The 27,707-nt window shown below is 45.0% G+C and overlaps 1 protein-coding gene across 2 annotated transcripts in view; it reads right to left on the bottom strand.

Annotated features, from left to right (window-relative positions):
• Positions 1 to 2,897: 2,897 nt before the first annotated feature.
• RNLS (renalase, FAD dependent amine oxidase) overlaps positions 2,898 to 27,707 on the bottom strand; it is a 79,756-nt gene continuing 54,946 nt past the window's right edge. For both annotated transcript variants that reach the window (XM_069795938.1, XM_069795936.1), the window contains exons 5-7: positions 23,982 to 24,155; positions 9,189 to 9,364; positions 2,898 to 3,176 (exon numbers count right to left, since the gene is read on the bottom strand). In XM_069795938.1, coding sequence (XP_069652039.1) covers positions 3,024 to 3,176; positions 9,189 to 9,364; positions 23,982 to 24,155 — 503 coding nt within the window. In that variant the 3' untranslated portion in view covers positions 2,898 to 3,023. The remainder of the gene's footprint in view (positions 3,177 to 9,188; positions 9,365 to 23,981; positions 24,156 to 27,707) is intronic.

Raw genomic sequence — 27,707 nt, forward strand, 5'->3', positions numbered from 1 at the left:
GCCCCTGTGAGAGCATCACTCCTCTTTGGAGCACGCCTGCTTGAGAGGCGGCGAAAGGAACAACACAGCGTTAAGTCAAAGATGCCTCATTTTCAGTTTTCTGCATGTCACATGCTTTCTGTATTGATCTCTATTTGGATTTTTAGTGGTTTGGCTTGCTCCCATTCAAAATTGAAAGAAGGGGAAAGAAGTGCAAATTTTAGCATGTTTTAATGCAAAAATCCATCTTTGAAGAAAGAAGCAGAAAACAGAGTGAAGATGAGGAAAACAGCACAAGTGAAGAGTCTGACAAGGTCCCTTGAAGTTACAGCCTACTCCTTCACCCCTGCACTAAAAGGACCCACATCTTTCCCTGTGCACTAAGGCAGAGCTTGGATGAAGGCAGACTGGTGGGATGTGTCCCCAGAAACCACCACCACGGGTCCAGCAATGATTGACCCGCCTGCCATGGTGACATGTTCCAGAGGAACCGATAACCCAGCAGAAAATCCTCTTGTATGGTTTAGCATGTTACTCCCTTGAGGGCCGGCTCCCGCAGGATGGCCAGGCCTGGATTGGAAGCTGAGGAGCATGTATGAAAAAAATGGGGCTTGGTTGTTTTCGTATGCCATCCTCCATGGGGTACGGCTCTTTGATTAAGGTTTTCCAACACTGTAACATAAAACCTTATTTCAGCTGGGACTTTGGTTGCTTTTGAGCTCATGCTAAATCAAGCCAATACTAAATGCCTCACCAGATTAGATTTATTGTATGGCCATGTGGCTCTTCATGGCTACCTTGATCCGTGGAAGATAGGAGACCGCATGCCTTTGTAAAAGATTTGTGCACATACATGACCACCAATCTTCCCCGTTTCTGCACAACACACAGTGATTGAAACCTGATGGTTTGGAGCTGGTTGGTTCATACACAATAACAACATCTAGTTTTAAACTTGAGGACTTCATGGAAAGAAGAAAAAAAATCAATAAAACCACATGGTATCATGAAATATCCTTCAAAGATGTTTTTAAAATTAACTTAAGTTTTAAAGTTCTTAGCATCACTTAAAATACTGCATTAGAAATAGTCAAATGCAGCAATAAATTACAGTGTTCAGTTGCTGTGAATACAGGATGTCGGATTTTTGTGAAATACAGGGTTGTAAGAAAAAAAGGCTGAATTGTACTTCTCTAATGGTTAAAATTCTGTCTGCTGAAAATAGCATTTTGATATTTTTAGTGCTGTAGTAGAGAGGGGTACTAAACTTGTGATACGTGATTTAAGAGGAAGGGCAAGCTAAAATCAAATTTAGAATAAATAAATGATTTCTTAGTTAATTTCTCAGTAATTTCAAAATTGACTTCACAGAAACACAGTTTAGTAGTTTAGAAATACTTGAAACTGTGACAGGTAGTATTTTCTACACAATTATACTTGCTGTTTGTTTTTTTAGTATTTCAAATCAAATTCCTTGTTCATTCACTCACATGTGCATTTATATCGTTCCCTGGACCTGTCCCTCTATTTCTACACCTGTTTTGCCAAAATAAAGTACAGAGCTGTCTAGAACTCACCTAACTTTCAGACTGGCTGTTTACTTTAAATGAGTTTTTATGGTGGTGGTGATGTAACCCTAAACCTGAAATGTCAGCAGTTTTCTTATTAACACACCGCCACAGACCACGCTTAGTTAAATTCTCTTTCCTCCTTCCTCTTGGCATTTGCCAGGCAAAGCAGCTAAACCACCTTCTGTATTGGCTGCTCCTACCCCAATTCCTCCACCACCTGGAAGGAGAAAAGGACTGCTCCTTGTTCAGGGGACCCTGGACCAGCAGAGAGCCATGATGCACCAGTGATGTTGTAAATGTGAACTAATGTGGTAAATAGTGAACTATTTTAAGTGCATCCACTTTCCTGGCCAGTCTGCTTTACTGTGTTAAACTCGTGTTATAGCCCAGATGTCAATGTTTATTCCCAGGATGACTCTGGGATAGCACCCCTATTGCTATGAGAGTGCTAGAAACATGCACACCTTCTCTTTCACCTTCTCTCAATTCTTTCTTTTATGAGCACAGCTGGGCTGATGCTGCTTAGACCACACCCAGGACAGATACCATGTTTCAGTATTGGGTCTGGCTGAGATGGAGTTAATACTCCCCATAGTTAATACTCCTCATAGTGCTGTGCTCTGCATCAGTAGCTAGAAAGGTGTTGATAACACACCAGTGTTTTGGCTACTGCTGAGCGGTGCTGGCACAGCATCAAGGCTGTGTCTCCAACATTTTTGCCCCCCCCCCCAATGGTAGGCTGGGGCAGGGCAAGATCTGTGTTGCCAGTAATGTCATCAAGCTCTTAAATGAGCTCTTCCAGCAATCTGCAACTGGGGCTCCAGAAAACCGTGGGCTAAGAACGATGGTCAGCAGACAACTACTATCCCTCACTTAAAAGTTGTCCATGCCTGAAGACACAGTTAGACCTTGAGTCAATATGGTTAGACCCTTCATAGGCCGTCCAACTTGAGAAGCATCGCAAGGTATGCCCCAACACTGATTCCCTAGGGCCAACACAATAACCATGACCAGGGCTGATCTGCACCACAAGAAATGACCACATGTATGTATGAAAGCTCTGGGATCAATTGTCTGTGTTTCGTCTGTTACTTGCAGGGCTCCAAATGCTCAGCGAAGGAGTAAACTCTGCAGCTCCACAGGTTTTTGTGCTGCTTCAAGTCAGGCTCCTCTCCTTGACATAATTTTCATGGGCTGTAAAAGTATCAGGAGACCTGGCAAGACTGCTGGAGCTCAGTGTGCCTCTGACTAGAGCCAGAAAAAGCTTTACTTCAAGCAAAGTAACACTCACAGCACAGATCCTTGAAAATTCAATTCTATAATTCTATAATTATTACAGCACACCAATAGGTCTTCCTTTATTTATTTTTGCAAGACAGAGGCCAGTGATGTTAACACTAAACTACAATTCAGTCCATCATAGTAAAATTCATCATAAATCTAGATTAAGCTTAGCAGCCGACTTTGAAATTGCTATAAATGAGACTTCACAGCCTCTGCAAGACTCATAGCAGAATCTATGCAGCCACTGAAGTTGGAAAAAGTAAATCCATCGCCTCCACAAATCAGGAGAGGTTGAGTATGAAGAATCATTTGCCCCAGACAATTTGGCACAGGTTTTGTAACCTGAAAAAGAAAAGCATATAGGGAGATGGAAAACAAAGTATTTTATTTACCTGAATTTCACACCAGAAGGGTCCATATTCCTGAGAAACATGCCCTCATACGAAGCACCCCTCCCATCCCAGATCGTACGTCCAAGCACTAATGATCAAAGTACCATAGCAAATATTTATCTTATGGAGTTATACAATTAGAATAAAGCTTTCCTGTATGTGGAAGTTTAGAAACTTTACAGCCCCATCCTGTCTTATTCTCTATCCGCCTCAGCAGAAATGAATTGCCTGACCCTGGATAGATGAGGCATGGAGAATTCTAAGCCAAAAGGTATGAAGATACATGATCTCACATCAGCAAAAGTGGGCTTGCAAAAAAACCCAGATATGTAACTGTTCAACAAAGGAAAGGGAGCCTGCCGTTTTCAAGAGAGCCTGCAACATGACTGGGTTGACCAGGTGACCTTCCTGGATGGGAAGTGAGGTGGACTTCAGAGTAACAACTGTCATGATGACCTGCCCATGCTTCATGCTGCTGTGCAAGTGTACATACAGCCTTGGCACAACCCACCCTGTCTCCAGCTCTGCTACGCTGGTCTCCTTTTTCATCTGAGTAGCACAACAATTTTTAGACACAGCTAGAGATACAATCAACGCTTTCTCTGTAAGCAGCATGGGACAAGTTCTGAATAAGGTTGCTTTGATAAATATTTAATGTCATTCTCAATGTATGCATTGTATTCATTTTAAATATAATTTTCCTGGCACTATACCCTCAATTAAACTTCTATCTGTGGAGTGGCAGCTCTTGAGCAGTTCTGTGTAACATTTCTAAAAGTGAATGGACTTTGCTTTGGCCAGTACCTATTAACCTGAAGCCACCTGGAACTCACGGGGAGAACAAGACCTCTTTTCAGTATTGTACTTTATGACAAACACCAAAGTGTGTCAAACAGCAGAGTAAAAGCACATGGCATTTGTGTTTTTACCATGCTTGGCTATGTCACATGTTGTTGACTGTTTCAAACCTACGTACAAAGGCTGAGTGTCCATGTTGTACTAAATCAGTGCATCCCAGAGCAGCATCGGTGAATCTCAGAATGGAGACAAGGCAGCAGCAGCAGCAGCACTGGCCAAAAGGTAAATGTGAGGGCAAGGCAGGCTCAGGCAGAAGGGACAAAAAAGATAAGAAGATGTAGGGCAGCTTGATGATGAAGTGATTGGAGGAGGAAGGTGGGAAGAAATAGTCTGAGAAAAGGAATGACAAAACAAGAACCATAGGGATGAAGTGTTGAAAAAGAGGAAAAAGTATCTAGCAAGCCAGAGAGAGAGAGAAAAAAAAAAGAGCCGAAGCACAGCAGTAGACCAGCAACAGAGATCAAACCATAGAGATGATAAAGCATGATACAGAGTACGGCTTTCTTTCAATCCTTTCTTGACTTTTTGCCTTCGGTCCAAAGATATGTCTTGGATTCAAACATATCTTTTGGTCCAAAGATATGTTTTGAATTCCTGTGCAGTAAACCATTACTGTATCCCATCATGCGACTGTCAGCTTCAGTGAACAAGACATAAAGTCCAAACCATCTAGTTCAGTCCAGGGGATTTTTCCACTGATTCAAATGTACACTTAGCTAGCCACTGCGGTGCCGTTATCTGCCATTTCCAAGCACAGATCAGCTGCAAAACACCCACATTTATGTTACTGGCTGCATTTTGTGATACTGGCATATTAGCATCTCTTTAAAGGAGGTAATTACCTGAAATGAATTTGTAGCTGGTTGTGACCCATTCTCCATTATTCAACTTAACAGAAGAGTCTAGGCATGTATGGTAAATCCAGCCAGAGATCATCTTTCTCAGACTACTTTTAGGTCAGTACTTAATTTATTCTTAAATTTTTCTTACAGATTGAGGTCACTGAGCATAAATAATGAAGAAAGGTTTAGCAGAAAAAGGCTTTTTGAGTGTCCTTCCTTCTTGACTACCTAGTGCTTATTTGATGCTGGCTGTACCAAACAGCTTCTAGGTCGTCATACTGATCACAGGATCAATATTTTCACATCTCAGCCTGCATCTTTTCACCTGTATGGCAAGATTGTGCACTCAATGCAGTAACAGCCCTTACTCTCGACATAGTGACTGGGGAAAGGAATGATCCTGCCCCTTTTTCATGTTCTTCTGAAGGTGTTGTCCAACATAAATTCCAAATTACCCTCAGCTGTATGGCACAGACTGTTAGATCTCCATCCTCGAAGACTTCAAGACTCAGCTAGACAAAGCCATGGTCAAGGTCACCTAGTGCTGGTGATAGTTCTGCTTTGAGCAACAGGTTGGACTAGAGACCTGAAGAGGTCCTGCTGAGGTTCCCTCTGAAGAGGTCTAATTTCTATGATCCTGTGTTTTGCCAGTATCCCTTATACATATAAAGTGACTCTGTCAAAGGGACATGATGGGTTGGGAAGCTGTTGGCTCTGTATGCTAATAGTGTCTTATCGTAATTAAAGAAGGGGATCCAGAATTGCAGCTGTGCTGCTAAGTAGTGTCAGTAGAAGTTTGGAAGTCCTAATCCCTCATCTGCCATGGATAATTGTAATGTCTGCATTTTAATCTCAGGATTGTGTTTGGCCATGTGAAGGACGTTACAGCCGGATTTAATTAACAAGTAGGATAAATCCTGTCTAAAAGAGTCAGGGGAAAGATGCACCCATCTTAACAGTTCCCTTTGCTTCTGTGGCAACAGCTTACCATAATTGAAAGTAAAGATATCTTTAAGAGAAAGAGGGAGCTCTGTCCCAGATATTTAATTTAGGTAGTGATTATTTTATAGGGTGGCAATAGAGATCTCTTTATTGAGATAACAGATCTGACCTACACTGACTTATTTGCAATCTATGACATACTGACATTCATCCACCGAATTAAAGACTGGTCATAATTCCTCCTGTGTCACAGCCATAAAGCACAAGCAGCTGCTGAAGTCAGTGGTTTTGGTTAGTAGCAGCATGGTCAATAGCAGGCAACAGAGGCAGGGGAAGAAAGCGGGAAGAGCTGTAAATTGTACAGTGGTTTGAGAAAACAGTAGACCATCATCCAGCAGTATGATGTCTGCACGTAATTTTTAAATAGGGGAAACAGGACACACACCTAGTGATTTAGGAAGACAACAATTTTGAAGTATTTGTGGAAAGTAGGAGTTCATTCCTACAGTCACTGTTGCAGCTGCCTCTAAAAGATGAAGCAATAGGTACAAGGTTATAATAAATCCTGTGTGACCATAATTTTGCCAGGATTGAAAAAGCATAGTTGTTTGGTAGAATGCAATTGAGAGTTTTTTTTTTATTCAGCAGTAACAAATTAACTGCCGTTCTTGTCTTTCCTTTATCCATGTTTTCATGGTGAAATAAATCAGAATGGGCCATATATGATGCATATGCTTATACGTCTCCTTTGACACTAAGCTAAAAGTGTGAGTAGTGCAAGGAAAAGGCATATTAAGCCCTTTTCTTGCACACATAAACAAAGTAGCTGAATTTGACAAATTTTATGATAGAGCTCTGTGACAGCAGTAGTATCTATGCATGATCTCTTTCTATGACAAGGTGACCCCCACTTAGTGGATGAGGGAAAGGCTGTGGATGTTTTCTACCTGGACTCTAGTAAAGCCTTTGACACTGTTTCCCACAGCATTCTCCGGGAGAAACTGGCTGCTCCTGGCTTGGATGGGCATACTCTGGGTAAAAAACTGGCTGGCTGAGCCTAAAGAGTTGTGGTGAATAGAGTTAAATCCAGTTGGTGGCCAGTCACAAGTGGTGTTCCCCAGGGCTCAGTTTTGGGGCCAGTTCTCTTTAATATCTTTATCAATGATCTGGACGAGGGGATCAAGTGCACCCTCAGTAAGTTTGCAGACGACACCAAGTTGGGAGGGAGTATTGATCTGCTGGAGGGTAGGAAGGCTCTACAGAGGGATCTGGACAGGCTGGATCAATGGGCCGAGGCCAATTGTATGAGGTTCAACAAGGCCAAGTGCTGGGTCCTGCACTTGGGTCACAACAACCCCATGCAACACTACAGGCTTGGGGAAGAGTGGCTGGAAAGCTGCCTCAGTGGAAAAAGACCTGGGTGTGCTGGTTGACAGCCAGCTGAATATGAACCAGCAGTGTGCCCAGGTGGCCAAGAAAACCAACGGCATCCTGGCTTGTATCAGAAGTAGCGTGGCCAGCAGGAACAGGGAGGTGATCATCTGTACATGGCACTGGTGAGGCCGCCCCTTGACTGTGTTCAGTTTTGGGCCCCTCACTACAAGAAAGACATTGAGGTGCTGGAGCGTGTCCAGAGAAGGGCAACCAAGTTGTTGAGGGGCCTGGAGCACAAGTCTTATAAGGAGCGGCTGAGGGAACTGGGGTTGTTTAGCCTGGAGAAAAGGAGGCTCAGGGGAGACCTTATTGCTCTCTACAACTACCTGAAAAGTGAGTGTTGGTCTCTTCTCCCAAGTAAAAAGCAATAGGACAAGAGGAAATGGCCTCAGGATGTGCCAGGGGGGGTTTAGATTGGCTATCAGGAAAAATTTTGTCACCAAAAGGGTTGTCAAGCATTGGAACAGGCTGCCCAGGGAAGTGGTGGAGTCACCATTCCTGCAGGTATTTAAAAGACGTGTAGATGTGGTGCTTAGGGACATGGTTTAGTGGTGGACTTGGTAGTGCTATGTTAACGGCTGGACTTGATGATCTTAAAGGTCTTTTCCAACCTACATGATTCTATGATTCTATGATTCTAGGGTGTATTAATTCTGTTTAAAAATACTTCTTACTTTGTTTTGGGAGCCCTTTCCAGAGCTGGTCTACCAAGTGTCTGTCTGTTGCAGATGGATCCAATTCCTCTCCCTACCACCTGCAGCTCTTGTGCTCACAAGCAATTTGAAGCAGAAAGGTAACAGATAATGCAGAAGAAAAGACCAGAAGTCACAATCAGAAAAGGATGCCTTAACAGTGACAACTGTGTAGAGATACTGTTACTACCAAAAAAAAAAACCTGATAAAGAGGAACATATAAAACATACCATAATTTTTGCATGAGTCATCTGAAACATTAAAACCTATGTTAAGGTCATTTTTATATGACAACTGAGAACAAATACTATGCACTGGGAAGTGATTTGCAAACTACCAATACCTAACTCACAGAAAAATAAACTTTGTGCTAATGAGACCAGGTTCCTAAATTGGATGCAGATCAAGGGGTATGAGCAGACTTCACAACAGTCATCTACCGTAACTTTTCCAGACTTCATAAAAGGAAAAATTTTTTAGGGGACTGCTTTAAGTAAATATTTTGCATCAACTTCCACAGTCAATTTCACCAATGTAATTTAACTTAAGAGGCTTTGGGTAAACATGTAGATACACTCCAATACTTTAGGAAATTGCCAACAATTTCCTTGGATTTTTAAAAGAAGTCTGTAAAATATACACATTTTGCTATTATTACCCTTAGGTAGTTTACTTTAAAATATTTTTTGCATAACATACTGTTAAATTGAACTGGGCCAAATCAAATAACAACAATTAGTATGTCTGAATGCAAGGACTTCTGCTACTCTGTGGTAAGGTGGGAATTTTGCTAATAATATCACATACTTTTGGATATAGAAGAGATAGATTGAGTCATATTTTTAAATACCAGTGAAAAACCCACTGAAGTATGTGGGATTTACTTCCTTCCTGTGCACTGCTCCAGTCCGTACTTACCAGGAGTGCTGCATAACTTATCACTGAGCCAGGTCCACTATGTAAAAAGATGACGAGAAATGATCTGACTGTTGTTGGCCAGCCTTGGATGCTGCTCATGGCTACGTGGAGGAATATATTATGGATATTGAGCAACTATCTCCTTTCCTCTTGCTCCCCGAGCATGAAAACCACTGGGTCGTATTATGTCCTGTTTCTTGTGATACACTGCAAGTCTGTACTACGGCATTGCCCCAGCAGCATCCCCCCAGCTGACTAATCCCACCACAGAGTACCTGAGAGTATCTCCATTTCTGACACTTGATGCTGGCTGGTTTAGGTAGGGATGGCACAATTCTCTCCAGGTGATTGAGAATTAACTGCTGCACCTCTGCAGGGTCTGAATCCAGGTGCTCACTTCCAAACGTCACAGTTGTGTGAACTACAACAGAGGGCCCAATTTCAGGAGACTCTGAAATAGAAAGAGATACTTTTGAAACATTACTCATTAATACTTGCCTTCCCTGCATGCCGACAACTGTGCCTCTAGCCTAGGAGTCAATAAGAATGAAAATATCTGTGGCACCACCCTGTTCTTCCAGCTGGAAAAAAACACAAGGAATAACAACACAAGTTGTTTACAAGAAGCACAGTGAAGAAGTCCAGTCTTTTTGCAAAATTTGTGATGGTTCTCCCATTGCAATAACCCTAGCTCCACATATGTCTTCTAGAGGAACCTCAAGGCATTCCCACATCCCATAAGTAGCAGCTGGAAGGAGCGGGCAATACACTGGAAGCAAACTCTTCCCCTTTTTCCTTCCAGACATTTCAACAGGCTCTGCAAGGAGGGCAACCACTTGCCAATTGCCACAAACTGGCAAAAGAGAACAACAAGAAGAAACATGTAAAACTGCTTTGCAGAATTTTCCTAGCCAGGTCTAGAAATAGTAACAATTAGTGCCCCTACAACTGCAGGGCACTCGGAGGCATGTGGTCGCAGCCACCCACCTGCAAGATCTTGTTTGGGTGGTGGTTGTGGAGGTGAGGCTTCCCAAAGGGCTACACTTGCAGCTGGGACTCATGTTATCACTGGCAACGGTAAAGGGGAAACCCTTTACCAAAGGCTGAAGCTCACCTTACCATGTGGCAAGATTAAGGTATGGGATGATGCACCTTTTTTTTTTTGATGGAAGGTTATTGTTGGAAATGGAATGACTCTGCCGCCGCTCGCAGGGATCGATCTCCAGGGGCTCGGCATTCCGCTTATGGCTGAAGGCACATGAAGTCCTTCTGAGAGCAACAGTGCATACCAGATGTAAACCAAACAAACCGCAGTCGCAGCCACCACAAGCCTGACACACGCAAGCCACTGCACCGACAACAGCACGGCTCTGCCAGCAAGCCACCTCCTCTGTCTGAACAGCTGGAGAAGTGCAGGCAGCCGGGTTACCACAGCCAATTTGCTTACCCACCTATATCAGGCTAATTTATATTATTCCTCCCCTGAGCGTTTGAAACGCATGTCCCCTTAAGGGGACAATCTCTGCAACACAGAAATACGAAAGACTTGAACATGAAATCATCACGAGATAAAAATTATTTTTAAGGCAAGGACAAAAAAAGAAGAGTGTTTGTTGCATTGCTGTGGAAAACATCTGCTCCCTCTATAATTTGTTGCATATTGGCCATGCAACAGTATTTACATAGTTGAAAGGCTAGAATAAAACCAATACTTCACATTTATGGAGGGGGAGAAGGGGAACAGAAGCCAGGCCAGGTTACCTCGAGAAATCAGCACTTCCTTTTGGCCTGCACAAGTGAACTCAACTTAAATTTTGCTGCTCTAGCAACTGCCAGGAAATTGATGTGCAGTTGTCTACATGCACGTTTTGGGGAGTGTGATCCTTCAATATAACTTCTGTCCTCCAGCAAATATGTGCAAGTGAGTAAAACTCAAAAAAAGAGTTTGTCCCTTAAAAATCAACCAGGCTGCAGTGCCAGGGGAGGAACTGAAGGCAGCTCAAGAGCTGATGTTCATCCCAGCAGACTTGGAAATGGCCAAGCTTCATTATGGCTGGGGCTGGTAGCAGTAGGTTCTCTACAGCAAGGGACTTCCGTCCCCGCCAGCATATTGAGCTGTCACCTTACAGACTTGGTCTGGACAGCCAACAACCAGCAGCCAGAGAATTTGCCTAGAATAGGGGTTTTTCAGGCTAAGTGACTTCCCTGTGCCAAGGCACGATGAGGACCCAGCAGATCCTTGTGTGAGTCATTCCTGCTGGGGCTGTTCTGCTTTGAATGAGTAGGATGCATTTGCTGGAGCAAGGACACAACCTGGGTTCTACTATACTTCAGCTGGGAGCTCAAACTCACTGAGCTGGTCATTAAATTAAGCGATTCCCTCTCACTGCATTAACCAGAAATTCCCTCTTTTGGAAGCAGAAAGCCTCTTCTGGCTAAACCTTTGTTTGAATTAGCATACTCCTAGAAGAATATTTTCGTTTCAGCAAATGAGCATTTTATGACCACGGAAACCACAAAGAGGCAGCTGAACACTTTCTGACCACTTTTGACTGTTAGGTACTAAGCTTGATAGAAATCTTTATCTCTGCTGTGTCACTGAAGAGATGTCCAGCTCCAGCTCCTCCAGCTGGAGATCCTCTTTAAGAAGATGACAAATTCCAGCTTTCCAAAGGCAAACAAAATGTCTTTCTCTGATATAAGCTTTCTGTCCTGGGCTGATCACTTCAGAATACACTACTGAGGTGCAGCAGTACCAAGTCCTAGCACCCAGAGCAAGCACAAAAGCAATGGCTTTAACGTCAGTTGGAAGGATCCCTACACTGAGTCTCTTTCTTGGATGGGCCAGCTCAGTCAATCCTTGCTCTCGAGAACTGGGAAAATGTGGCAAAAAGGGTGGGAAAATGTTTCCTGGTTGTGATCAGGAATACACCCCGAAAGGCCATATCTGAAGGCACTGAGCCATGGTGCTGCCTTCTCTTAAAGTTCTCCTTTTCCAAGTAAGGCACTCCTAAGAGCAGAAGATCACTCACTTCACTCCCTGTGCTGGGTTCACGAGCTCTGTTTTCAGCAAATACTAGAGCTCTTTTCCTGGGTGATTTCCTGAAGTGTCCAGAAACTTTGAGTTTGTTTTCTATTTTAATCTGAGGTGCTCATTTTGCTTTTTTGTGTCTTGGGCTTGAAAGTAAGCCTTAGCTATCAGGGATGGACAGGTCAAAGATATCCACCCAACATGGATTTGGGATGAGGGCAAGGCAGATCTGGGGACTAAGACTGTAGAGTGAAGCAAGGACCACTCGTCTAGAAGCAGAGGCTCAGCCAAAGGGGCCACCTTCTTCCCTGAGCTGTGATGAACTGATTGCCCAAGTCTGACATCCAGCCTCAGACACATCTTCCTGAGATTCCTCCTGCCACCCCCAAGCCTGGTTTTACAGGCTAGCACAGGACGTAACTCTACTCGCATCAGCTTTTCCAACTGTCTGGAAAAACGTCATAAATGCTATTCAGTCTCTGCTTCCCGTTTTGGGGGAGAAAACAGGTATTCTGACGTCTCTACAGAGAGACTGTCAGGGACAGAGTACCAAGTGGGGAAGCCTATTAGGTACCTTGGGATTTATTATAGTGTACATGTCATTTTGGCAAATTCTTCCACATAAACTTGGCAAAAAGGCTCATTAAAGGATGTCTAAGCATTTTAATAAAATAAATATCCATTGCTTGCTGTGACTTGTTATAGCCAATGATTCTTGGACAGGGCCACCTTCTTTCAAATCTCTCATCTCTTCCATAGCATGTACAAAACAAGTTTCAGGAAAACAGGCAGTTAGTTGAGTTTTTAATTCCTCCTTTGAGCTACTGATAGCTTGGAGAGCTTCCAGAGGCCACTGAGTCACAGCCTTCCAGTACTGAAATATGCAGCCTGCGAGGATCAAGTTTAGCCTGAAGCCCTTTTCTTTCTTCTGCAAAAATACTGGCTAAGAGAGGAGTTTAAAATAGATTTTTCCCTGAAAGCAGTGGGGGTATCTCAGCCTTGAGGCACTGGGTATGAATGACTGTTCAGCCGTCACAGGAGTAAAACCATCATTTTCCTCCCAACATGTTCAGATCAGGCTGCAACAGCTAGCTTAGAAACGAAGGCTTCTGGCAGGGCTTCTCATGAGATTTTAATTTCCTTTATTTGTGGTAAGGATGCAAGCCATCCGTGGCCATGCTAGCAGATGACAAAGTAGCATGGGAGATGTGGCAAGCCCGGGAACGCTCGGCAATGCGAGGGGTAATGATCTGAGGGTGAATGGAAGCAGCATAAAAGCTTTCATCTGCTCCCAATTCTCCCCCCTCCCTCACCCCAGCTGCATGGCAATTAATCTAATCAGTTGATGCAGTGGAAGGCATAAGACACTGGTCAGATCAGAGCTAGAATGAGACAGCAGAGTTGGCCGCAGCTTATACCTACATAATGAGCGAGAAGCCGCTCTGCCAGCATTGGCAGTGTCCTCGGCATCCACAGTTGCTGAGGGACCCCACTGAACACCTATGAGCAGCAAGCTTGCACCTGCCTCCCCTTCCTCCATCCAGCCCATGCTGCATCGCCACAGTGGCAACACTGGCTGCAGGGGCTGGGTACCTGCCCCCCGTCCCCTCCAGTGTGACTCCATTAACTCGCACCAGGAGGAAAGCGGCTTTTTGTGCAGAGACCCTGTTGAGGCTGTGTCCGGGGAGGGAAGCGCCAGCATCATCTCGTACAGTGATGGAAGCTTGGCGGATGCGGTTTGTGCCTGAGGTTCAGACTCTTCTCTTCCCTGTAGCATAGGGAAGATACAATACTGTAACTACAGGTTTCCTTTGCTTCTCTATTGTTTTCCTCCATTTACTGTTAATTTCCTTTGCTCTGCTGCATCGCACAGGACCGACACAGGCAGATAGTAGAAGCAAAGTGATGAATGTGAGGATAAACACATTCCTTTCAAGACTCATTTTGCTCCCATGTAAACAGGGTGATCTTTGGCGTATCGCCCCCTCCAGCCCAGCATCCAGTCTGTGACAAGGAAGGTGCTGCAGTAGCTGCTACATCCCTGCCTGGCCCAGCAGCAGCGGCTGGGGCTGTGTGGACCCTGCAGACTGTGGAGCGGCTGGCTCATGGGGATGGGAAGATGGACAGAGCCAGACTCTGATATGGGTCCCAGATGTAACATGGCCACCCTCCTTGGAATGTCTTGGCCACCACCACTATCTACATGCAGTCGTTCTGAGCAGCCTGCAAGGCTGAGCAGCAGAGTAGTAGGGATGAACAAATCCCAGTTTTTTTGTCTCAAAGTCAAAGTATGAAGTTCCACCAGTCCCCCACAGACAAGTCTAGTCCACAAAGACCTTATGGGAGGTGCTGAAGCACTTCAGACCAAAGTCTGGCTGCACTGGCAGTCTGATCAGCAATGTCTTCCCCTCTTAGCAAGTCTGAAACCATGTACATGGAAAAGGAAAATGGATTAATTGAAAAGACAGGAGATTAAATAAATGCAGAATTAAGTGGAGAATTGAAAAGTGAGGATCTAACTGCATCTTCCACATCCTAAAGGGAAGGTGACAGAGATGACAGAGCCAGACTTTTCTTAGAAGTTCAAAGCAACAGGACAAGAGCCAATGGACACAATTGCAATGAGAGAAAATCCCAACTGGACATGAGGTTACAGCCCCTTCCCATGTGAGTGGGGCATCCCCGGGACGGGGCCCTGACTGGTGGGAAGTCTCCATCCTTGGGGACTGCCCTGACTCGCCTGGATACCTGCTGTAGCTGTGACATTTGCTCTGCTGGGAGCAGGGTCAGACCAGAGACCCCCGCCCCACTGCCTCCAGCTGGAACCTGGTAGGTTTGTATAAGCCCATGAAAACAGACGAGGAAGACCTCCAACACTGAGTAGCGTGAAGTACAAGCTGTCACAGGTAGAGGACACATCAGCTATCCAGAAGGGGTGTCAAGGACAGAAATCATGAAAGCAATTAGAGCTTAGCATACACTGCGCTTCAGCCAGTGATAACCAAATTAAGGACTAGCAAAGTCTCCCCATGTTGAACAACACTCTGGGGAAACTGGATCTTGACCTACAACCTGGGAATGAGGGGAAAGGCGTTTGGATTGTGAGCAGGAGAAGGTGGCCATCAGCTTCCTAATGTTTTAGGACTGTCTCAACACTCGTCATTAATTCCCAGCTGTAGGAATCACACACAGGCTGTGTAAAGAAAGAGAAGGACAGACTGCTGACAGTGAGAATTTATGCAGGATTAAGCCTGTTAGGAGTATTATGTTCCAGAAAAAGGATGGGCCTAATAAAAGATGCCCTGGAGAAGAGCACAGAGAACAGAGCCCAGGGCCGCTTCCCCAGCACAGTGGCTTGCGGCTCAAGAGCATCTGGCATCAGAAAGGTGGCTCCTAGCTTTGAATAACACATTTAGTGCGGAATGGTAAGATGGAAGAGCATGGTGTCCTGGGTGAAGCTGCTCAGCAAAGCTGCTTGGGCTAGAAGTGTAGCTGTCACTATTACAGTGGGATAAAAAGATTTATGGGTGAATACCTCCATGCACTCTCTACTGCAGGACAGTGACAATATGAACAGCCCGTGGTGCCAAGTCCTCCCACAGGGACCTCCTTCTGCCCTGGGAAGTTCTCAGAAATATTAAGGGTGTAAAGTCAGCTCCTGTGGTGGCCACATCCTCCTTACCATCAGTCTCAGGGAAGGAAGGGGACAGAGAGATCACTAAAGGACAAACACCTCAATAAAACAAAACATAACCTCGCAGAGAAAGCCCACAGTGGATTATCGGTCCACCAAAATCTTCTCCCTTGCAAAATGCAAAAGCTACTTCTCTCTGGTGAATCTATGCCAAGGTCAGGGTTCAGAGTCCCTAAATTCAAAAGACATTTTAGAGATTAGCTGCGATCCCTGGGATGCACGGGGGCCTGAAGTTTCCTTAGCAGGAAGAACACCATCAGAGCCTGAAAGTCATACGATTTATTTGGCAAATGGTCAGGATGGTATCTTATCATGTTCTGGGAATGTGACAGATTGAAAAGTACTGTGGAAGGGGAAGAACTGGCTGGTAACATGGATTTCAAGGTGCCAGGAGGGGGACAGAGCACAGTGCTCTTAGGACTATACTAATAGGAGAAGGTACCCTAAGAAGGACCCATCTGCCCTTTGACACTTCCCATGAGGCTAGCAGGGGAGACTTGGCAAAAATGAAGAGAAGCAGCTATAGCTACTCCTACTATTCCTGAGAAAGCAGAAGCCAACTCGATTTGTCCAAACAATAATATTCTAGGAGACATAATCATGTCTGAGGGCCACCATGGAGCATGTCTTGCAGTTGCTCAGCTGAAAGGCTTTGAAAAATGAAACCTTGTACCACAAGGGACACAGTGTCCACTGAGGTGCCAAGGTCAGGGTTTCAGAGAGGCTGATCAGCCTTGACCTTAGAAGTGGTTGCGCTGGTCTAAGACTGAAACATATTTGTGGAGAAGCACAAGGCAGCACAGGCTGCAATCTGCATGCCCTGGAAGTGCCCTAGTTCTGCACTCTCACAGGTTCTGCAAAGCCACCGATCCTTGGGAGAATGAGATCTACTTTAAAAAGGGTACAAAAGTAAGTAGCCAAGGCCTGCAGATCAGTTTGCAGGCTCCGTAGATACATCCACAAAAGGTCCACAAAGAGGATTGAAAATTTTTACTAGTTCAGCTGGGCTGACTTTAAAACTTGCTGGACAGTGAATGTGGACAAAGCTTGAAGAATTGCCTGTTTTCACCAAGGGGGCTTGGTTGGACTCACTTTCCAGTTAATTTATTAGTGTGTTCAGTAAATACTCAGTAAATACAGAACATTGTCTGCCTCAGTCACAGGACTTATGTAGGGAGGGACCTCTGTAGGTCTCTAGTCCAACCTCCTGCTCAGAACAGGGGCCAGCTTCAAAGGCAGATCGTACTCCTGTTTGAGTGCTCAGCTGAATGGCTGGGAACCCTTCCAGCGTCGGCACGGACACCATGTCTCTCCTTCCTAGGGGATCAATCCTAGGGTTACAACCTAGCCTCTCGAAGAGACCTATATACAGATGTAATAGGCACACATCTTCCACAGGAACATTTTCTTCCTTCCTAGAGGAACAGTGTCAAGTATTTTTCTTGTGTTCCTGCCCAAAACCTGGAGTCAGAACAGATACCAATAAAAAACAACACGTGGTTGCTTCCTGCCCTCAGGATTTTTTAATCTTACTGGGGAAATGGGTTTTGCTATGCAAAACCCATTCTGGTCATGGGTAGCATGAGGGGAAGGGAAAGGGCTTCATCACTGCTACACCAAACAAACCCTTGAAGCTAGGCTGTAAAGGAAATGCTGCTGGGTCAGTGCGGAGGGCAGCAGAGAAGCTGGACACCTCCAGACAGGCTGGAACAGTATCTTTGCTCCCTGGGAGGGATCAGCAGGCTGCCAAAAGAAAAGTCAACATGCAGGCCTCATAAAACTGTATCTAAAATGAAAAACAGAACAGCGATTAACTTCACCACACCTAGCAAATGAGCAAGAGAGATGGAGGTTCGCTTTCAAAGCACCATGCTGCTATTTAGCAAAAGGGTTAGCGAGCTTCCCGATTTATCCTCAGAAGTTCCTGTGGTTTGTAAGGTCCCGTATTCTCCCTGGAATAAAATCTTCTCTACCTCACAAGGCACATTTTGGAAAAGTCCGTGTAAAGAACAGTGCTAACTTTTTTATATTCAGAAATTCAGCATTTCATTAGCCTTACAGACAGTTTCTGATTAGTTTTCTAAAAGGCAGGCAGGGCAGGCAGGGGATTACAAAGCAATTGGCCATGTAATGAGGCAAAAACCTAAATAACTCTTTAACTCTTCGATCTTCCTAAAAATTCTTATTTCAGTACTGAGAAGATAAAGAAATCTGTATTTTAAAATTAAAAAGGATACTCAAGAATTACACTGATCCTGAAAACCTGTAAGACGACTCTTCCCTTTAGATTATATAACCTCGCAATCCTGAAGTAAAAGAATGGAACCGCTTCCATTTTTATGTCATCTATCTTTAGTCCTCCAGAATGCAAAGAGATGCAAAGACTGCGGTATTACAGAAATGAGGTTTGAAATAATTTATACTGAAGAATTCCCACTGTCCCCCCGACCAGTTATAAATATTGATGGGGTGTTTAAGGCAGCCAATCACACAAATATTTAATATTCACACATACCGCACAGGGAATTCAACATACACTTCTTGTAGGCTCTTCCTTATGTAATGTTCAAGTGCATCACCTCTGCGGACACACATGCGATTTTATGAACAGCAGCTGAGATCCTCAGCTGCGGCAAAAAGCCTTCCCTCTCGGAGGCTCACTGTGCTCCAGATTACATTGGTAACGGCAGTATCACAAACAGCTTTATTATTGATTCTTCCGCATAAATCGGGAAGAAAACAGATGTCACCTGTAGTTATTGATAAGAAACTAGGCTGTGTCTAGGCTGAAGCCAACTAATGGTAACACGTTGTGCCACAGAGAAGAGCTGCCAGGGACTCCCTGGGTGCCGGTGCCTTCCCCAGCAGGCTCAGCCATGCCTGGGTCAAGCTCGCTACCTCCTCCCCATTGCAGTGAGGGTTAGCCCATCGCAGAAGACTGTATTTCTCTCTAGCAGTGTAAACAAAGACAAAACTCTGAGAAGTCCTGCTGTTCTGTCTCACCCACCTGGACTGCCAGAAAGATGGCATGGTCACCTGGCTTCTTCTCCATTGCAGAAGTCCAGGGGACATGCTGATGAAAGTTGTGTTGAATGCAAACTTATGAATTAAAGAACATCATTACACTATAAATGTTTGAAGACCCAGCAACACTTGAGCAGTCTGCATAAAGCAATTAAGGAGAAAACAAAAAGAGAGGGGATGCTGCTGTATCTCCTAGCAAGGAGAGGCTTCATGAGTTTGCAAGTGCCATGCAACAAGCAGCAATTCAGAGCACTGCAGGTCATCACAACACAGCAAGGCACAAGCGATCCTTAGGGAAGTGAGTGGCTCTGAGAGCAAGCAAAGGCTGAGATTCCTGGAGAATTACAGACTGCAACTCACCAGCTCTGCTAACAAACCCATCCTATTGTATAATTATAACAACAAGACTGTTTCAGGTATTTCACTGCTAAAATGTGAAACCTGCATAAGAAAGAGAGTTTTACATCTCTGCTTTACTAAATGAGTCAAAGCAGGGATTACCACATCTCATACAAACAAAAAAGACAGTTTGGACTTTCATAGTGAGTGCTAGACTAGTTGCTTTTAGGCAGACGTTATATAGATGTAGCTATTTTTTGTGTAATAATGTGTTTAGCAAAGAATCCCTTAGCAGAAAGCTAGAGTTATTTCCTTTGGATCTCTGTAGTTCAATGCTGTTTACTAAAACCATTTGAGGTGGTAACGAGGGTTAGATAAACCTACACTAATTGTGGATACATTAAAGTAGGTGTAGAAACACCAGAAACATCCAATTTCTGTTTGTGTCTGATCCATTAGTCACTTTTACTTATGTCTAGAGAACTGCAGCCATACTCCTCTGTGTTGAGGATGTACTTCTGATAAGCATTGCAGCCACATCTGATGAGCAGCAAAGCAATTTTCCCTCTTAAGTTTAATGCAACAGAAGGAGGGATGCATGCAGGCACTTGAGAAATAACACACTACTGAATATATGGAGACAGTGTATATGGCACAGAGGAGGAACGGTGGAAGTGAGACCACTCAGGCATCAACTGGAGAAGGTGATGGCTTTTTGGGAAGGATGGCTGTCCTGAAAGATCTCAGCTGCTTCACCCAGGGGACCCAATGTAAATCTTAGCCTGAGCATTTCTGCTTTTTCTCTCTGAATGCTTACTTCTTCATTGCCACCAGCATCTTCTTGCAATGAATCATGATCAATCAAGGTTAAAGAATATAAGAATGGTGGTGTGGTTTCAGCCCAGCTGGTAACAAAGCATCACGCAGCCACTCGCTCACTCCCCGGCCACGGTGGGATAAGGAGAAGATATGAAGGCAGGCTCATGGGTTGAGACAAGGACAGTGAGGGATCACTCACCACTTATGGTCACGGGCAAAAGACAGCCTCAACTTGGGGAAGAAACAAAATCAATTTAATTTACTACAAATCAAAACAAAACAAGGGATATTAGGAAGTAAACCCAAACCTTAGAACAGCTTCCCCCCACCCCTCCCTCCTTCCCGGCTCAGCTCCACTCCTAGTTCTCTCCACCTCCTCCCCCCGGCGGCGCAGGGGAACAGGCGTTGGGGTCAGTCCCTCATACCTGGTCTCTGCCGCTCCTTCCTCCTCAGGGGGAGGACTCCTCACCCATCCCCTGCTCCCCCATGGGGTCCCTCCCACAGGAGACAGTCCTCCATGAACTTTTCCAACGTGAGTCCTTTCCATGGGATGCAGTTCCTCACAAACTTCCTTGGTGTGGGTCCTTTCCGTGGGCCGATCTTCAGTCACAAACTTCTCCAGCACGGGCTTTCCCATGGAGTCCCGGCCATCTTTGGGGGCCTCTGCTCCCCCGCTCCCCTCCATGAGATGCAGGGGGGACACATCCTGCCACCTCACCACGGGCTGCAGGGCATCCCCTCCTCCGGCGCTCCTCCTCCTCCTCCTTCCTCACTGACCTCGGTATCTGCAGAGGGGTTCCTCTCACATTCCAATCCCCCTACTCACTGCTGGTTCCCCTTCTTAAATCTGTTCTCCCAGAGGCGCTACCACCATCACTGATGGCCTCGGCCTGGGCCAGTGGTGGGTCCGACTTGGAGCCAGGGAAGCTTCGAGCAACTTCTCACAGGAGCCACCCCTGCAGCCCCTCCTCCCCTGCTACCAAAAAACCCCCACACCACACAAACCCATAACAAATGGGAAGAACGATGAGTGAGTGGAGCATGGTGTTAAAACATCAGCATTGGCACCACAAAAAACCAGCAAACAAGGGACAGCAAGGTGCTGCCGTGCCTCCCATTGAAATGTTCTGGAGGTCAGTCAGAAGCACGGAATGAAAAATACAAATGCAAAATACTTGCATATGTGCTAAAACAAACAAAGGAACTTTATATTCAAGTGGTTTGGCTGCAGTACTCCCTATACATAAATAAATTTCAGCCCCCCTTGCCCATGTTGTCTTTATGTATGTGTGTGCGCATCTCTATTATCAGCGGAGCTGTGCACATGTTTGAAGAAAAAGTGAATCGCTTGGTGACCACTTTTGATTTTTATACTTCTGTATGTCAGCATTACTGAACACGATGCAGGCATGCTTTCCAACACTCCTGTGCTCAGCTTGAGCGCTTGCAGCCAGAAATACTGTTCCAGCTAACACGTACTGCTCTCTCCCTAGTACTACTTTTCCTGGAACAAAGTGCAAATCTGCAAAATGCAAATTCACCAGGAAAGACAGCACAGTCAAGGCGGCTGGTTGATTGTTTATATGTCACAAGGAGGGCCCTACCGGAGACAAATCATCTTCACTTGCTTGCCCCCAGCTTGTTCCAGCCCTATGAAGGTATACAATTTGTACTTCTTGGAAAAATTTGCTCATATAAAGAGATCTCTTCCACAATACGAGGGAAATTTCAGTGAGAAAGGTATGTGTCAACACTGATGTTCTGGTAATTTCTATGTATTTGTTAACAATATGCCCCAAATAGTATGCTTACTATCTGGTTAAATTGCATTTGGAGACAGCAAAGACACTATACTTAGCTATTTGATAATTCCATTATAATTCCATATTCATTGTTCTCAGTGCCAGTGCTTTGAGACCACATATGCAAACAGGTGAGGAAAGGATGGGTGAACTTCTCCCTTGGGCTGTGTCCTCTTCTGCACAGCTAGAATCAGGCAAATGGGATGGACAATACCAGTAGGTGCTATTAACTATCAAGTACTTATTATTAAACACAACGATGGTGATATAATCTCAGATACAAGAAAATCTCCAGCTGCACATTGTCAGTAACAAGGAGACAATGCCAGAGAAAAAAAACCACCACTCTGAATTTGGCTTTCCTTACACTCTTTTTTTTAAATATTCATTATTGGTCCCTGCTGGAGGAAGCGTATCAGGGTGGATGCATCTTTGTTTTGGCCAGTTCAGCCATTCTTTTGTTTTATTTTCCCTATTTTCAGGCCAACAGGCTAAATTCTTAGGACAAATAACAAAATTGGGCTTCTACAGTGGTGAGTTGATTCATCTCTCCAACTTCTTTGCTCCCAGCATAAACTGCTGTTTCTGGAGGCACTTCAAGAGCCATTGCTACCCAGTTGGCTTTGGTGCAAAGAAGGGCATATTTGGAAGAGCTGACTTGAACTGTACTATCACCACAACAAGGAGGAGTGCAAGGTCCCATGTCTGACACAGGACAACCCCATGCATCACTTTGGCTGAGCAACAGACCTTTCTGAAAAGATCCCGCTGGTTATGGTGGATCCACCATTGAATATAAGCCAGAAGTGCAAAGGTGGCAAATCACACCACATCAGGGCCTTGAGCAACATGATCTAACTTTGTAGCTGGATCTAAATTCAAACCTTGTGTGGGGGTAGGACCAGCCAGCCTCCAGTGGTCCCTTCCAACCTGAATGACCGTGACTTTTATTGGTAGAGGCAGACAATGGAACAGGAGGCAACATCCACAGGCTGAGCCTCGGGAAGTTCAGACTGCAGATAAAGAAACACTTCTTACCCCAGTGGAGGTGCAGCCCTGGGACAGGTCACCAGTGATGTGGGGGATCTCCATCCTGTTCTTTTTTAAAAACCTCAGCTAGACAAGGCACGGCTGCCCCGACCTTGTGTTAGCACAGCCTGCTGGGAGTGGGAGCTGGAGCAGAGATCTTCAGAGGTCGTGGCCACCAGCACCACTGTTATACTGTGACACTCCCTTGTGATAGCTTATTACATTAAATTGCATGTTTACAGTGTAAGAGAGGGAAGACATGCCCAACCTTACGGCTGTTTTCTAGCATGGTGATGGTGTGTAGATGTAAGGGTGACAGGCAAGGTTTTCAATGCCCTGCCCAGCAGGTACTAACGTCACTGATGTCTGCAGACTGCAGGCAGGAAGCAATGAATCCCGATTGAACAAGGAAGACTAGAAACAGAAGTCTCCCAGGTCTAAATCTGAACATGTTTTAGCGCAGCAAATTTGGTAATACTTAATAATTACGTATTAGGCAGCAGCTGCTTATGAAAATCCTTCCTTATTCTCTGACAGTGAGTCACAGTGCTTTGTAGGTCACCATAAAGGTGGGTAGGTTTTTACCCCCACTTCATAGATGTGGTTAAACCTGGTCATCGTCACAATGTGAACAAGTAACAGAATTGGGAAGTGTTTTCAGCTCCTAATGAACTTGATTAAACTCAAATGCTAGCGGTTTTTTCTTGAGCTATTCTATGCCAACACACTCTTAGTATATGAAATAAATTTAATAAATAAAACATATACTTACTCAACTGCCATCTTCCAGAAACAGATGAGAAAAGTCTGCCTTATGGGACATTCTCCAGGCTTTACCAAGCAGCCATACTATGTGCAGCCATTTCAAGAATCTTCCATGATTATAAAAGCACACTGGCTAACTCTGAATTAACTAGAACAGCCTCAATTATATAACTCATTACTACTTCCAAGCATGCTTAGTGGAAAGAACAGGAGTTGTAAAGTAATGGATGATGGGAGATAAATTGGCATGTGTATGAATCAATGATTAAACAAAGGAACTCCAGCTCTTTCTTGGAATAGCAACATTTTGATGTCTCAAATCCCCTGACACTGGTTTCATAAATGCAGTAACGTAAACCGTGTGCTGGGTGGTGATTTTCTGAGGACCTTCCCACTTTCATTGTGTATTTTATTACAGGCCAAATGTGACATTAAATGCTATCCACTGCGGCTTGGAGTTAAATACTTGCTCTGTTCAGAATAGCAACACTCAATTAAACAGCATTTTTCATGACCTACACCCTCTATTGTCACTGTGTTTAAGGGAAATAATGGGAGCACTGACCTATATTGCGTTTCTTATTATCGATGGAGATGAAGCGTATGCAGGGATTATCGGTGATGTACTGTGCGGCCCAAGGGACATCAATCTGTGTACCGGCTTCATAAAAAAGTCCCAGAGCGTAGCGGGAGGAGTAACTCGCAGATTCCAGTTGCTGCCTTTGACTTCCATTAATTACTGTGGAAAAAAAAAAAAAAAAAAAAAAAAATCAGACAATCCCTCTTCTCTCAGAACATTAAATATGTGAATGCTGTGGTTAAGCTGATTATTCCTTCCTGAAAATGACCAGACCGCTAAAACTAAGAATTTAATATTAAGCCTAGTGCTTTGTAAAATTTTTTCTGGGACACCTCTTCATGAAGTTTTAATGGCACATTATGTACAGTACATCCTTCACATGCAACCCTCCCCCATCTGTTGGTGGTTTATCTCCCAGTTTTCTGCTAGTTGCCTCTGACTTGGAACTTCAATGACAGGTGACTTTTTTCCGAATGTTTTCTCAAAGGGTGAATAAATGGGAATAAGAGGTTTGGGTTGCCTCTAGCACATCAAGTAAATGATTGTATGACTCTGCAAAAACCCAAATGACTTCACATATCAACAAAACGAACACAGGGACTCTTGAATGTCTGGGGAAAATAGCCCTGCAACTTCCATGTTGCAATTCAAAAGGATGAAGAAACCTCTGCACTTCAGCACACAAAGGGTTCATAGTGAAGTTCAGCTCCTTCAGCTGAAGGTATTTTAAAGCAGTTTAGAAAATTTCAGAGCAAGTATTAATCCATTCCTCCCTACGATCAACTCTTCTATCTTCTAATTACAGTAAGATCTGCTTTTTGCCTCAATTTTATAATCTTCATAAAAAGCTGCACAAAGTAGCATTAGCCCCACTGTGCATTCAAATACTATTTTATTTCATGCCAAAGAGAAATACAACAGTCTAATTGTGGAGTTAGCCGTCACGTCTCTCTTCCTACTACTGAATGGACAGCCAATGCTTCTGCGAGCTGGAGCAGGACATGCAAAGACAAAATTACAGCAGTCTCCCACCTGTATGTGAAACTGCATGCTCTGTTGGGCTTGTTTGGAGATTTGATATTGAGAGGTAAAAGAACACCAACCAAAGTGCTTCATTTTATGCAAAATTCAGCCACCATGAGGAACATCTTGTATGAAGAAAGGAGCAGCTGATGGCTCTATCCACCATGGCATTTCCCACAGGCAGCAGGCCAGGTGCTGAGTGGTATCTTCAGAAGGACTTCAGCAGAAGTCCTGCACCAGGACAGACCAGCCCCATGTGTGGGGCAGGCTGGGATGGGCTGGAGGGGGCAGCTCTTCATGCAAGGCTTTGTATGCGAGAGGTGTCTGCAGACTCGTGCGTACCAAGCTGGCTGGGAGTCACAGCAATGAAGGCCAACCAGCCTGGTGTGAGAGCATCCAGCACATCAAGGGAAGGTATTGCCCCCTCAAGTGAGGCCACGTCTGGACACACTGTGCAGTTTGTTGTGCCCCCCAGTACAAGGAAGACAACAACCAACTGAATAAAGTCCTGCGCAGGGTCACTAATGTGGTCCACTAAAGGGGGTCTCCATTCCCGGGGACTGCCCCGACTCACCTGGACACAGCCCCAAACAAATTGCTCCAGCTGCAGTGTTGGACCTGCTGGGAGCAGTGTTAGGGTGGAGACCCCCATCCTGGTGCCTCCAGCTGAAGTTGGTGGGACTGGGTGATTCTGCATACCTTAACCATGCCAAAGCCACCTCCATGTGATTGCAATTAATGTGCTTCAAAGAAGAACGCTGGCGTGACTGACCTTGCTGTCATGACTAATGCTGCTCCTCAGAACCTGCAACCAGGACGGCTTCATCACACAATCACTCCACCAACACACACTCTCTCCCTGGGAACCGATATTCACTGCTGTGCCAAGGCGAAACTCTAGGAACCAGGGCTATAAATCAAACCTCCGTGCATGGTGCCGTGATACACGCGCTCCTGAGTCACACAGTGCTGGCCAGGGACAGGAGTCCCGTAGCACTGGCAGAGTGTTTTCTAGCAGGATGCACACTTAAGAGCACATTCGGTTGTGCTGAGAAGTCCTTGCAACAACTGCCACTAAACCTGTAAAGCCTACATACCACTGGTCTGCATCAGTGTCCATTCCCACCACAGCTACTGGCACACTCCCTTCTCAAACAGCATCAAGGCTGCCTGCGTTCAGAGTCTATTTACATGCAGAGGACATTGAGCAGGGGAGAGTGCGATTCCTGAGCCAATCCTGGTGGAGGGGAGGGCTGGTGTCACGATACCTCTTACCAACCTGTGGGTGACCATTTCAGCTGTGCAAGTCTACAGGTGCCAAGTCCAAACTCCTTGACATGACTGGTCCATTCTGGCAACATTTCCATGTGGTCTCCCAAAATGTACAGGGGCACAATTCATGTCCCTATTCAGTGTCCTGGGAGAGACTCAATAAGTAAAGCCATGAAGCCTACTACATCTCAGAAGCCTTAGTGAACCACCAGGGAAGGTTCACCAAAGATATCGACTCCATTCTTCACAGACAGGTACCTTCTATGGGAGGATGCATGGTCTGCAGTCACAATCTCTCACCTGAAAACCCACCATGCTACTCACAGGTATCTGCCCCATCCCATTGTTTCTCTAGTTGCATATTTTTTCCATGATGTCTCTCTACTCTATTCCTCTTGTCTTGGTTTCAGCTGGGATAGAGTTAATTGTCTTCCTAGCAGCTGGTACGGTGCTATGTTTTGAGTTCAGTATGCAAAGAATGTTGATAACACTGGTGTTTTCAGTTGTTGCTAAGTAGTGTTTAGTCTAAAGTCAAGGATTTTTCAGCTTCTCAAGCCCAGCCAGCAAGAAAGCTGGAGGGGCACAAGAAGTTGGTCCAGGACACAGCCAGGGCAGCCGACCCAAACTGGCCAATGGGTTATTCCATACCATGGGATGTCACATCTAGTATAGAAACTGGGGGGAGTGGGGTGGGGGGAATTGCTGCTCGCTCGGGGACTCGCTGGGTGTTGGTCGGTGAGTGGTGAGCAATTGCACTGCACATCATTTGTACATTCCAATCCTTTTATTACTACTGTTGTCATTTTATTAGTGTTATCATTATCATTATTAGTTTCTTCTTTTCTGTTCTATTTAACTGTTCTTATCTCAACCCACGAGTTTTACTTCTTTTCCCAATTTTCTCCCCCATCCCACTGGGTTGGGGCGGGGAGTGAGTGAGCAGCTGCGTGGTTGCTTAGTTGCTGGCTGGGGTTAAACCACGACACTCTGCATGTCATGAAGAAGACTGATTTCAGAGGCTGCTTTCTGTCTCCTCCCCTGAAACAGTGACCTCACGTACAGAGTGCTCTCCTAACCGAGGTTCCTGGCTGGTCTCCCCCACTCCACCATGACCTCCACACCCACACCAGCCTTACCTAATCACCAGCACACCAGAGGATCACAAGTCAGATTCCATCTCAAATGCCATCAGAAATAAGCCTTGAAAAGCCCTGAAGAAAAACCCTCACAAATTTTAACATAAATATGCTGGGGAACAGAGAAATGCAGGGGGCAGAAAGAAACACTGATTGACCATGAAAGCTCGGGAGAGGAAAGGAAGAGAAATAAGGTGTCTGGCACTAGGGGTGGCGGTGGTGGAGCTGCCTGACAGAGGAAGCCATAGGATAGACCTGCCCAGGAGGACAGGACTGGCTG

Source organism: Haliaeetus albicilla, chromosome 11 (assembly GCF_947461875.1).
Source record: "Haliaeetus albicilla chromosome 11, bHalAlb1.1, whole genome shotgun sequence".
NCBI classification, from domain to species: domain Eukaryota; kingdom Metazoa; phylum Chordata; class Aves; order Accipitriformes; family Accipitridae; genus Haliaeetus; species Haliaeetus albicilla.